Source organism: Raphanus sativus, unplaced genomic scaffold, assembly GCF_000801105.2.
Source record: "Raphanus sativus cultivar WK10039 unplaced genomic scaffold, ASM80110v3 Scaffold2522, whole genome shotgun sequence".
NCBI classification, from domain to species: domain Eukaryota; kingdom Viridiplantae; phylum Streptophyta; class Magnoliopsida; order Brassicales; family Brassicaceae; genus Raphanus; species Raphanus sativus.
Window position 1 is genome coordinate 413 of NW_026617830.1, and position 14,287 is coordinate 14,699.

Consider the following 14,287-nt stretch of genomic DNA (forward strand, 5'->3'; position numbering starts at 1 on the left):
GCTTTAACGTCTAATGTGTTCAGCGTTAATGCTCAAGATCATGCACACCCCATAATCTATGCTTATAGCATAATCCATCCTTGCCTATACCACTAGTTTCCACTACAACAGTTTCTGACGAAGATCCGCCACTAAAGTGCCCATCAACTTCCATATTCCAGCTCCACCAATCAGAACACCTAACACAACTTCTGCTGCCATTTCTTTTGTATGCTTTTGATGATTTTTTTCTTGTGTGTAGTTTTGTTTTCTTGAAGAGATTGCTTCTCTATTTATGCTCTCTTTTGTGCTACATGTCATTGCCTCACATCTTGGTGGGTTCCTTTGATTAGTAAATTTAAAAACAGGATTACTGTCACTTAATTGTTTTCCAGTTTCTAATATTTCCCCATTAAACATTTACCTCTCAAGGTAACTAGTGATATACATCCTCTAAACATAGAATTGATTTTAATTTTTTTTGCTTATATGTCATCACCAAATTTCTCAACAACACAAAGAAATATGACTTGACTTACCAAAAAATATGATATGTATAATTTTAATGATAAAATTTTTGATTTTTTGCTAAAAGTCATAAATCAAAAATAATAGCCAATAGGTACATACCATATATGTAAATCATATATATTATTATTAATATGAAAATTCTAGAATAATATATTGTAAATACTAGACATTTCACATCAACTTAATATAAACAATTAACAAATTTAGTATACAATATCTATATTTTTTTCAAAATAAAATGTAAGTGAATAAATACAGAATGGATATAATTAAATTTAAATTAAAACATTTATGGAGAGTTAAATATTTGAAAAATCATAAATCCATAGACCATATATAAATAGGCGATCAATCAAAATTTTAATTTTAAACTATTTTTAATTAAAATGGTATACAAAAAAATTTAAAATCTGTTTGTTAGGAAACATAATAAGTAAAAACAAAAGCTAAACAACATAATATTTTTTTATAATCGGTAAATCAAAATTTTAAAAATTATTATAAGTTTTACTTTTATCTTATATAAAAATACTGTGAACTAAAGAGTTAAATGAAGAATAATTTAAGTTCATTATTTCAGTTTTATTAGATTATGTAGATAAAAATTATTTAACAAAATAGCTGCAAATGACTTATGAATTCAATATAGCTAAATTTACTTAAAATCAGTTTTCTGTGTTAATAAAAAAAAATATTCTTGGATTATAGCTGCAAATGATCAAGCTATAATTATAACTAATATGTGGAGAATTTTGTGTAACTTATACAAAATCCCTGACATTTTAATTATCTTACATTTTATATAAGCTATACATTACAAATATGAAAATATTATCTATTAAAAAATTATTAATTCTTTTATGTATAGTTTTTAATATGAGTTCTTTAAAATGTAAGAAATTTCAATTATACTATCATTATTTTCTTAATAATGAAACCAATGGTCTCATTAATTTTAACTAATTCGACTATGTATTTGAATATTTTTATAATAAAATAAGTAATTTTTTTATAGATTTCTCTTAAGATCGCAATCTAATAAATCTTACTATATATTAAAAATAATTTTTATCTACTAAAACATAATTCATTAATTCTTTTATGGGTTTGATTGGTAGAAAATTAGCATAAAGCACTATGCTCGTTATTGTCTAGATCAACATTTATCGCAAAAGCATTTACAAGATGCTAATGTTTTCTAAATATTTTTTTCAATGCTCTCTATATGAAATTTTGTGTAGAAACATTTGCAGTTATACATATTTATATATTTTAAAATATTAATATAATTTATTTATTTTTTTATTTAATAATATAAAAATTATGTTTATTAAAAAAATTATAGTTTTAAAAGTGAAAAAATTGCGATTAAATATTTTTAAACTTTTAAAAAGAACAATATTTCACATTTAAAAATATAATATAATTATTAATTTTTAATAAAATATAACATAATATATATTTTATATTATAGTATTATAAAAAAAACATATTTAATTATTTAATAAATAAATAAATCATATTTCATATATTAATTTTTATGATAATATTATATATGAACATTTACTACTCTACCAATAAATAATAGTGATAATTTATATATAAATTATACGTAATAATTTATTTTATTTAATAATATCAAAAATATTTTTTATATCCAAAATTAAAGTTTATATTTTTTTATAAAATTTATTTATTTTAATAAATATTACATTTAAAGTTTAATTTATATAATTAAATAAGATTTATTATTTTTAATAAAAAATATATTATAATATTTATTATTTTAAAATTGTGTATTGCTACTGTTATTCAAATTGTCTTATTAAAAATTTTGATGAGATCATACCGTTTCTACATCATGCTGAATTGCTTTTTTATCAGGTGTACCAGAATCAAAACTTTTTTTTTAAATGTACCAATCGAGCCCATAGGCCTTCCTTAGAAATTAGCATAAGGATTTAAAATATCATGTATTTTTCATAATAATGAAACCCAAGGGTCTCATTAATTTAAACTAATTCAACTAAATATTTAAATATTAAAAAAATCATACAGATTTTCCTAAGATTGCAATCTAATAAAATTTATTATATTCTTAAAAATACAAATAATATTAAAAACAAAAACACTATTTTGAAACTTATCTTATAATTTCACTGTGTATTACTATTTTCTACTGAAATTTAATTATCTCCTTAACATTTTATTAAGAGTATTTTTAGATTTTTTTTACAAGCATAGATTATGCCAAAGCAATATAAAATTAACTTATATATTACAAAAAGTTAATAAGTTTATATAACAAACTACGTATGTCATATAGTTCATGACCCATTTCTTTTTTTGGCTAAATTGTAAATGTCATTACTTCGAAAAGAATGAAGGTTCAGTTACAATAAATTGAAACCAAAATCTGCTATAAACAGCCATTCAGGTATCAAAGAGGCCGCAAAAAAATTTAAAAAACCTCTAAGAACCTAGGTGATTTAGTCCAAGCTTCTAGTAATAGAAAACCTGAAACTAATTTACATTTCAGAACAAGAGACAACAATTTAGGCTCCCTAACCAAGACCTTGTTAAGCAAGAACAAACCTACTATGGCAAGAGGAATAACCAAAGGGTAGTATCAGTCGAGCACTCACCGAAATGGCTCCAAACAGGCATCGACGGAGGCGGCTGGCTCACGCCCCGGAGCTCCACTGGAGGAGGACGTCGACAAAACCAGACCCTAGTTATCTCAACAGAAGATGGAGTGTAGACCTGTGGCTATGCTGCTGAAGTTGAAGCTCTAGTTACGGTCAAGCGCAAGCGGAAATACATGCTTCCCATCCGGTCACCGCGACACAAAAGATACAGTAAAGACAACAGGAACACCCAATCGGACTGTCGGAGCCTTGGCATAAGGGAAATAAAGCACGGGAGGGGTTGAAGACTCCTTAATCAAACAGGCGACCTAGAACAACGAGAGAGAGCTCAGCCTTGATGCAGTTGAAGCCGCCACAGCGGGAAGTCCTCAAATCCCTAGCGAAACGACGACGGTAGCTGGAAGGAAAGCCCAATCGATCGCTGGAGGAGCGCCATGGATGCCGTCTCTTGGACTAGGTGACAGAGGTTCTCGGTGGTGCGTCTCCAACCACCTTACACTCAGAGACTGAGCGGAGAAGCTCTACAAAATCCTTGGACTAACCGGTAGAGGAGGCCGACTGGAGCGAGACGACGATGCAGGAACATGATGGTAGCGACCCTTCAGAGGCTCCGGCGGGTCTCGGATCTCAGATCTGATCCAGATCCGAACGCAGACGACGACTACAGGGAGATCCAAGGCGTTCAAGACTCCTCCTTTTGTTCTTGCCTCGCTAGTGTTTTCGAGAAAACAAAGAACGTCTTTGATTTCTAGCAGATCCAGTGGAAGAACTCCATCAGAACTAGAAGCACTCTACAAAGAGGAGAGAATGAAGGGGAGAGCAGCTTGGATGTGAGACGATAACAACGACGAACCCAACACCCGCGGTGACCGGAGCGAGTGAATCACCGACCACCGCGAGAGAACAGAATTTACGGCGCATATTAACAATTAGGACATTAGGACATTACGCGCATATTAACAATGCAAGTGGAAAATTTATACAAATAATACATTATCATATAAGTTGGATATACAATTTCTTAAACTTTCAATCCAAGATTGTTTTGGCATAAGTTATGCCAAAGCAATATAAATATTTTATAAACTACGTAGTTGTAATGGGTAAAAATATGTAATTTTATAAAACATAGTTTGTCGGGTTGTTCGTAGCCAAGTGGCTGCTGAGCTATGCCTTCGGACCCTGACGTCTGGAGTTCGACTCCTACTTACCTCAGTTTGAGGATTAAAGGTCTAAAAATGACCAGTTGACAAAAAAAAAAAAAATAAAACATAGTTAATAAATCACTGAAAACCAAAATCAATGTGAACCAGGTCAAATCAAACACATGAATAATTTTTGTCAATCAAAATTTAATCCCACACGGGTCAAAACCTAAGAGTCAGTGAGTTACAGTGTGATCATTTCACCGTCTAAAACCAAAAAACTCAACCGATATAGCTTATAGTCAGTTAAAAATATGATCAATTATAAAGTGAAAAAAAAATCATCGGCGCGGTCTAAAGCAAACGGTAATATTAAAAAGGCTTTGTAATATAACCTTTTTAAAAAGAAAAGAAACCAAGTAAAAGAGGTACAATTAGGTTTTCCACATATTGATACATTGGAGGCATTGGCGGACTAAAAACATGAACGATACGAAATCTCTGTAGAAAAGTTGGAAGGATGACGGAATCTCTGACCTCCCAAGGGATTTAATAGGGGAGATTTTCTCTAGGGTTCCATTAACTTCTCTAAGAGCAGTGCGATCTACTTGTAAAACGTGGAAATGATTTGTCCAAAATTCAGGTTTTTAGGCCAAAAAGCAGCAAAGAGGAATCAGTTTCTGGAGTTCGTGGTAGTAAATCAAAGTGTTTGTTCACTGACATTTGACTTGCAAGGAATCCGCAATGATGACTACGTCTTGGCTCATCCATCTATAAAGAAAATAAACATACCTAATCATCACGTGGAAATATATGAAGTCTTTCATTGCGACGGCTTGTTGTTATGCGAACTCTACTACGACCCCACGAAGATTTTGGTGTGGAACGTATTTGGGCAAACCAGATTGATTCAAGCGAGAACAGACAACCAGAGCCGGGCTTGAGCAGAATTTATGTAAACATTTGATTGGGGCCCCCATCTTGTGGGGCCCCAGTTTACAATTTTTTTTTTGCTTTTTATTTTTACAAAACATTATTGGTTTATATATATTCATATATTTATATAATGCAAATGTAAAATAAAATGTAAAAATATATTTGTATAATGCATAAATTTGATAGAAATATTTCATTTTGGGTTATTATGATTTAAAGTGAATAAAACTTCAACTAAAAGAAATATATTTTTTTATAAAAGGATATTGTTTTTTATTGTAACTAAATGAATAATTTTTTTTAAAAAAAATAAAACAGAATAATTCAAACAGATTTTTCGTTATAAAAAAGTTATTATTAATTTAAATAAAAAATATATTATTTTTTATTTTGAAATAGGGCCCCCAAATTTTTTTACAAATTTCAGGACCGGCTCTGCAGACAACGCATGGTATGTTCTCCGGATACAATAACAACCACTGCCACAAAATCTTGAAGATTTTTGATAATTACAAAGGCATTGAGGTCTATGATTTTGGCTCTGTTTCATGGAGGGTTCTTGATGTCAAATCTCGTCTATTATAAACCATTTTATCATACTGCCCTATCTTTGAAAGAAATACTTATTTCTCGGAGATTAGCCAATTTTAAAGATAGTTTAGTCTGTTTGATTTTACAACAGAGAGGTTCGGACCGCCTCTGCATCTGCCTTACACACTTACATCTGCTTCAGTGGCTCTATTTTGGGCTAGAGATGAGAAGCTCGCTGGTGGTACATTATCTTCGTCACACTCGCACGTTAAGAGATATGGATTACGACTAAGATTGAGCCTAATGAGATATCTTGGAGCTCTTTTTTGAGGCTGGATATGAGACTAATCAAAGATTTACCATATAATTTTATGCCTTGTGTCCGTAGCTTTTTCATTGACGAAGAAAATAAAGTTGCTGTGTTTATTAATAAATTTGCAATCCGTCAGTTCCACTCGCTCACGTCATTGGAAAAGATGGATACTTAAAATCTGTCAAGATCACCAGAAACTGGGAGGAGCCGAATTTTTGGGATATTAGCCGTCTTGTTTGTTCTTATAATCCATGTTTAGTAAACTGCAAATCAACCAGCCGGAAGAAACGACAGCGCAAGTCAACCAACCAGATGACATGAAAGAAAGAATAGTCAAACAACGGGGCAAAAGGAGAAGAATAAACCAACAGGGCCAAACGAAGCCAAGAGATGGTTGATAAACAAAAACGATAGCCAAGAGATGATGATCAGTCACTTCCATTCACAATGCTATAGTTTTTCTTGCATTATTTCTTTCTTTGTTTTCTTTATTTTATGTTCAGTGCATCTATTAACTTATTTTGTTAATTATGAAACAACTAGTAGTATTATGGCTTCTTTTTATTTCCAATATATTGTTTTTATTTTATTTCCTACTGCTAGCTTTTTTTTTTAAAAGATGGTAAAATATTTGAAAACTGAGATGCAGAGAATGTTGCTGTTTTTTCTTGCTAAATAATTGTTGGTTACTTGTTACTTGCTTTTCATATACTATTTCTCCTGCCCTTTGTCAGCCTCTCTTCGTCCATTCGATAAGTTTGGTTAGATAACCGAAACCGTACTTTTCAAACAATGGGATAATCTTAGGTTTGAGATGGACAGCATTTTGAAACCGCACATGAGCATCTAGACAAAATAGAGCCAGAAAGGTCCAACGTGTGTGTATCTCATGACCAATTGAGACTAAAGATCCTTCCTACGTGAATATGATAAAACGACAGCTTATTTTAATGTCAGACCCCAAATTTCCCAAGTACATGCAAATGAGCTCACAAATGGGCCTTCTACGTCGAACATTCAGACTGAGGCACTTTACTTAGGTCACGTCGAATTTGAATTCCCGTTTATCATCTCGGGCTTGAAAACGAATATCACGTGAAGGCACGTGTATTAACTCACAAGTCACAACAAGACACGCGAACCACAACATGTCGTTTTTGCCCTTTAGATTAGCTGGCGAAACGTTGCCGCCAAACATTATTACTCCCCACGCTAAAATTTAAGTAATCCAAATGACGATAATACCTTCATCTTCCCCAGCAAGCCTCTTCGATTTTTTTCAAAAAAACTTTCCTTTCGACCTCCCTCCACCTTTTCCCTCTTTTCTTCAAACCCTTTCGTCTCCATCATAAATACTCAACCCTAGATCCCCATAACCAAACCATCAAACCACATCTTTAATCAATCTCTTCCCACAAAATCATCAACCAACATGCCTTCCATGGCAGAAGAGCCGCTCCTAACCCCAACCCAGACCGATTCTGCATGTTCCCGATCCACTACCCGCAGATCTGGGAGATGTACAAGAAAGCCGAAGCCTCCTTCTGGACCGCCGAGGAAGTCGACCTCTCCCAAGACACCCGCGACTGGGAGCAAAACCTCAACGACGGCGAGCGACCACTTCGTCAAACACGTCCTCGCCTTCTTCGCCGCCTCCGACGGGATCGTCCTCGAGAATCTCGCCTCCCGTTTCATGTCCGACGTCCAGGTCTCCGAGGCCCGCGCCTTCTACGGCTTCCAGATCGCCATCGAGAATCCACTCCGAGATGTACAGTCTCCTCTTAGACACTTACATCAAAGACAACAAGGAGAGGGACCATCTCTTCCGCGCGATCGAGACGATCCCTTGCGTAAAGAAAAAGGCCCAATGGGCCTTGAAGTGGATCGATGGGCCTCAGGCCTTCGCCGAGAGGATCGTGGCGTTCGCTTGCGTGGAAGGGATATTCTTCAGGGAGCTTCTGCTCGATCTTCTGGCTCAAGAAGCGAGGGCTCATGCCGGGCTCACCTTCTCCAACGAGCTCATCTCGAGAGCGAGGGTCTTCACTGCGACTTCGCGGTGATCTACTCCCTCCTGAGGACGAAGCTCTCGGAGGAGCGCGTGAGGTCGATCGTGTGCGACGCGGTGGAGATCGAGAGGGAGTTTGTGTGCGACGCGCTCCCGTGCGCGTTGGTGGGGATGAACCGGGAGTTGATGAGTCAGTATATTGAGTTTGTGGCGGATAGGCTTTTGGGGGCGCTCGGGTGCGGGAAGGTGTACGGTGTGGCGAATCCCGTTTGATTGGATGGAGTTGATCTCGCTTCAGGGTAAAACGAATTTCTTCGAGAAGAGGGTTGGGTGATTACCAGAAGGCTTCCGTTATGTCTAGCGTTACCGGTAACGGCGCGTTTGATAACCATGTGTTCTCGCTTGATGAGGACTTTTAGTTTTATATAATTAGTTGTTTGTTTATGGTTTGATCCTTGTAATATTCCGTGTATGTTCGTCTTTTTAATTAGTGGAATACTATAAAGCTTTATCTCTACTTTTCCCCGGCTTAATCTCCATGATTTAAGCATTTATTCCATACAATTCATTAATAATTGGTAGACTAAGGATTATTCTCTGAATAAGATATCATAGATCCAAATTCGAATGAGACCAATGAAATACAACAAAGAGATCTGATACTTAAAATGCGACAAAAATTTCAAGTTCGCATGAAGTTTTCTCATTATTTTATTTATTTATTTGTTGTTTCACATTGTTGTATTTATTTATGTAATTTGTTTACGATCTAAGTAATAAAATAAGTTTCAGTTGTTGAAAAAAAAAATTATTTTACTTCCGACAAGCATGAGTTATTTCTAGCCCCTCTAAAGTTATCCTAGTTACATCAGCTAAGTACTTTGGCATGTGGAGTATATTTAAAGAATCGGTTAAAATCAAAATAGTTTCTACAGCAAACAACAAGTTGATATGGCCGAGTTGGTCTAAGGCGCAGGATTAAGGTTCCTGTCCGAAAGGGCGTTGGTTCAAATCCCACTGTCAACAAAACACTTTTTTTTTTTCTCAGATATTCATCTACACAAATGGCAATGAACACCCTCCAAGGCTCCAACGGCCATTGAGTTAGACAGGTCTCTACTTAAAAGACCTTTTGTTAAATCAAAGCCCTTCAAAGGATGTTGCATTGGCTTCTTGTGTCAATGAGGTCAATCCCATTTGCACAGGTTCTTGAGAATCTCTCTCTCTCAGACGGTAACTACGGATCGGTGAGACGTTACAATATTGAGACGCCAGAAGACAATGCTATACATGTGGCTCTTCAAGCCATTCATTTATACTAGCTAGATTTAAGCTTTAAACTAAATTGAATAATTGATAATGACGAACTGGACCATCAAGAACAAAGTATGTAAGTTCATGTATCCATGTTGTTAGCTAGTATATGTCGATAAGCTAGGCCTAGAGACAACCAATCATTTGTGACCATTCCCTTTGCTGCCGGATGGTAACACGACCAGGTCAAGGTGGTCTGTGTAATGTGGTTTCTTATGCAAGCGTCTTACCTCTTAACTAGATTCTAACCCGCCCGACTGGGCGGGTGTTATTTTTTTCAACAATATAACATTTATAATTTCTTTTGTTTTGGATATGTCGTAAAACTGTTTTGTACGTGTTTCTATATGTTAGAGTGTGTTCATTTGTATCCTTGTTTGATATATAATAGATAGCGACATCTTTTTTTTAAACGGATCATCTATTCTATTAAATTTATTAATACAATTTATTAACTTGTATGACTATCTAAATGACCACAATAAAAATATATCTAAAATACAAATTTATATTAGTTTTTGGATTTTAATTTTAATCACATTATATTGGGTTATCTTATTGACATTCTTTTATAAATGTTATTTTATCGATTGTTTTTACAAAACATACAAATAAAAAAACATTATTAATGAAATTACCACTAATGGAGAATTATATATATGTATATAGCATAATATAGTAGATCTTATAAGAAAGAAAGAAAAAATTTGTTAACAATTGGCCCATTTAAAGAGAAACAAATTAAAATCCGTTTTGATAGAATATGGCCTGTTCAATTAATAATTGGCCCAATTAGAAAGCTAACTAATTAGTGTAGGAAAAAAAACTGTTAGACAAACGATCGACGAAAAAAAATCAGAACGATACTCTCAATTAGGGTTCTTTACTCTCGGAGAAATCTCTCTACTTTTTTCATTGTTCAGATCAAGATCAAGATCAAGATTTAAATCGTTTAATGTTTCATCAAGATGCAATCAATGGTGAAATAGTATGCACAGAGGTATTTTTTTTCTTATTTCGAAGCTAAATCCGTACGGATTGAATGGTCTTAATGTCTATCTGTGTCTAATAGTTTCCACTGTCTGCACTTTCAGATGAATATGATCAGTAATAATAGAGATCGAAGATGTGAGTTGAAGATCAGTCTCGATTGGGGTGATGTGGGATGTAATAACATAGAAGCAACCGGATTAAGCACAAAAATGGATCATAACATGATCAAGATAAGGAAGATTAAAACCACAATCAAGAATATATAACAGAAAGGTAACGGCTTATTTCTCTGTTTTGTATGAATATAGATTTGATTAGATCCTATTTTGATCTCTGTTTCTTCTATGGTTTAACTATGATTAAATTTCTGAACTGGAACTTTGTGATCTCACTGTATTTAGTGTTCTGTTTGATAAGAGCTAGTGTCGGGTATATATATATATATATATATATGGAACCGTATTTTGATCAGAAAGTATGATCTGTTTTTTTTCTCTTAATTGTTATATGCGTCGTCTTGCTTCTGTTATCATAGTTGAGCAATCATTGTTTTAGTATAGTAGATGTTGTGCGTAAAGATCTTAAAGTGTGATGAGCTTATATAATTTGATTGAGTTTATTATCATTTTGGAATATCACTGTAATTGTTTTTCTGTGATTGTATTCTTATAGCAACGGATGTTAGTGATAAAACACAAATATTTTTGTATTAGTATCTGGTGTGATATAGTTTTCAATATATCCTTTCGTGCATAGCTAAATTGTATTAAATTTTTGTCATTTGGTTTCATGATATATACAATGGTGGAGAGGCACAGAAAAAACAAAGGTTTACAACCGAGAAGAGCATTACCATACTTCTGAAAAGAAGGTTAGTAATTTATTTTTTTCAGTTTTAAGTGATTGTGCAGATTCAATGAAGGTAATTTACGATATCTAATAACCTTCTGAAAGAAGGTTAGTATTTTTTTTTCAGTTTTAAACAAATCTTTTTCTGTACTTTGAAATGTATTACGTGATTTTAGGATAGTTATAAAGAGAAAAGATCTGATATTTAAATACAAATGCGCCAAAGTATATTCTTTAATATACTACGTAAAATATAAAATATTATTAAATATTATTAAGATTATCAAAAAAAAAATTATTTGGTGTGAGAAGATGTAAAAATAATAAATGTGTGTTGTTTGGTGTGTTTTCATGTGACGAAGATGTTATGATTTATGAATTGAGATGAAATTATGTTATTGACCCAGGTTGTTTATTTAAGAACTGGTATGGTGATGTTATTGAAGATGTTCAATGTTATAATGGTTTTGTATGTTATATAGAAAAGAAGTTGTTCGGCTGTTCGTTGTTCATGGATTTTTATTCTTTGTGATGAACATAGTGGCTACAGAGAGGATATGCTGCTATGATGTGATGAAATGAATTGATATAGATGTGATCGATATATTTTTTATGAGTTAGGTAATGTTTATAGTTAATCTTAATTAATAAGATTAATATATGGTGGTCGTTTGTGAGGGTGACTAAATAATTGAAGTCACGTGTTTATATGTAACGTTTAGTATATTAAAGGGTCCGCTTATAATGTTTAGACCTTTAATTAAAAGGTCCAATGTGATTTCTAAATGGTAGATAAAAATTGTACTTCTCTTTTAATAGGGAAGATGGCCATGACAATTTCCAGCGGAGTCCACACCAATGGGCGCTCCAACCACTATTCTTCTAATTTTGACAATATAGCCCCTCTTAACTCTTCCTAGTTACATCAGCAACGTCATGTGGCATGTGGAGTTTATCTTATAGTTAATTAAGAAAAGAGTATATTCTACAGCAAACAACATGTTGATATGGCCGAGTTGGTCTAAGGCGCAGGATTAAGGTTCCTGTCCGAAAAGGGCGTGGGTTCAAATCCCACTGTCAACAGTTTACTTTTATATTCCATGTGTTCATGTATCACGGTGTGGGACTTGCTTATTCTATTGATGTGGCATTTCGGATTCTGAGGTTTGATTTGTGATTTTCCCTTTTCTTTGGGAGATGAACACATCATCAACAAAAACAAAGAAGAGAGCAGTTATGAGAGTTGTTTTGCCTATGACAAGAGTCATGCTCTCAAGCTGTGGCATTGTGGTAGACGGGACCTTGGCCACTTGCAATCTCCTCGCATCCTATGTGTATCATCTTACGACATCTCATTTTATTTATAGGCATTCATGAACCACAGAGAAAGATGCTCATCTTATTACATACCTTGATCTCTACAAGTTCTTGGTTTTTCAGCGCCTCCAGTATAATCTGGATGTTGTTGGTCAGTTCCATAAGCTGCAAATATTTCAAACTTTCTAACTCTATTAGGATTAGATTGAAGAATTACTTCCAAATGGGAGTACCTAGGTCAGGCAAACAAACAATCCTATATATAAATCAAACAAGATATTCCATTGAGAACATTTCAAAATACAAAAGTAGAAAAGCACAATGAAGGTAATCGAAAGATCATTAAGTTCTTTTTTCACACACACTTCCAATAGAAGCATCTATTGGAACATTGTGATGGACTAGATTACATCGTAGAAAGGTAGGGAACACGGCCAATAATTGATAAACGATTACCTGAAACGGAATTATTCTTGTGTTGATCAATATCTTATTGTGCAACAACATGACATCAAAACGAGGAAAATCAATCGGCGGAGGTGGAGAATGTCCAACGAAAGGCATATCTACTCCACCTTAGGAGATGGATGATGGACCGAGCATGATCCCAAGATGCAGAAGATGTGGTAACTTGTTTGTTCCATTAGTTTACAAAGTTACCACTCTAACAAATTCACTTACATCTAGGGATTCTTTCTCTCTTTAAAAATCGCAAATTAATTAATGTTTTACATCCATACTTATATTACAAATGTGATCAAAATATTTCAAAACAGTATTGGAAAATATAGTAATCCCTGACATTGTATTGGTCATATCGGTTTGGAGAATACAAAACTTTGTTCACGTATGTGGATGTCAAAAACAAACGGTGTTTAATAAAATCTAAGAGAAAAGAATATGTTTGTACGAAGAAATCTTTATCTTTTAACTTAGATCCAACAAAATTGAAAAGAAAAAAACAGTTTTTTTTTTGCATCCGCACTAATTCATTGGTGATATAAAGATGCTCCCAGATAGAGGAAATATTTTTTTATTTCAAATAAAGGCTTGAATAATTGATAGAAAAGCAAACCATAAATAAGTACCAACGACCCACTTTGTATATCTGTTTCCTTTGAACCAAAGCAAATCCTCACGTGACATCACATTCCGAAAACAAAAATGTGAATCCATTCAATGCTTCACAACTTGATCATAATCTCATCTTCTTTCTTGATACCACTTTTAATCCTTCCGAGTCACCAACTTTGTCCTTACCTCCTAAAGCACTCTTTTCTTCCGACATTAACCAATGGATCACTCTATTCTCAGCTCCCATTATACATTTTCCTCATATAAAATACACACACTTAGGCATATGCTTCGATCAACTATCTCTCTCTAAAGATTTTATATACATAACAAGGAGAAAGAGGAGATCAATAACATGTCTGATTGGGGACCAGTTTTTGTCGCGGTGACGCTTTTACGTGTTGCTAACTCCGGGGCTGCTGATTCAGATTCCAGGGGAAACCGAAGTAGTTGAGTTTGGAACATTTCAGACAAGTGGTGTTTTCGGTTATTGTTCATACCCTAGTCTACTTCACTCTTGTTTGTATTCTCTTGATCGCTATCCAAGTTCACATGTATATCGCCTAATCGAAATAAAATAAAAAACCTCTCCATTTTTGTGCTAGCTTTACTTTAGGATTTTATTTCAGTTGAATTGTGTCGTTAACATTTT

The 14,287-nt window shown here is 33.8% G+C and overlaps 1 protein-coding gene, 2 non-coding genes and 1 pseudogene across 3 annotated transcripts; all 4 read left to right on the forward strand.

The window, feature by feature from the left end:
• The first annotated feature begins 3,745 nt into the window (after positions 1 to 3,745).
• Positions 3,746 to 6,258, forward strand: LOC108834909 (F-box protein At1g54550-like). The gene is given in 4 exon segments (XM_057000311.1): positions 3,746 to 3,895; positions 4,811 to 4,927; positions 4,930 to 5,241; positions 6,046 to 6,258. Coding segments are annotated over 4 exon segments (792 nt in total).
• Positions 6,259 to 7,500: 1,242 nt separating this feature from the next.
• Positions 7,501 to 8,586, forward strand: LOC130505712 (ribonucleoside-diphosphate reductase small chain C-like; annotated as a pseudogene).
• Positions 8,587 to 9,033: 447 nt separating this feature from the next.
• Positions 9,034 to 9,114, forward strand: TRNAL-AAG (transfer RNA leucine (anticodon AAG)). Its single transcript has one exon. It is a non-coding gene; the product is annotated as a tRNA-Leu (tRNA).
• Positions 9,115 to 12,245: 3,131 nt separating this feature from the next.
• Positions 12,246 to 12,327, forward strand: TRNAL-AAG (transfer RNA leucine (anticodon AAG)). The gene has a single exon. It is a non-coding gene; the product is annotated as a tRNA-Leu (tRNA).
• Positions 12,328 to 14,287: the final 1,960 nt, after the last annotated feature.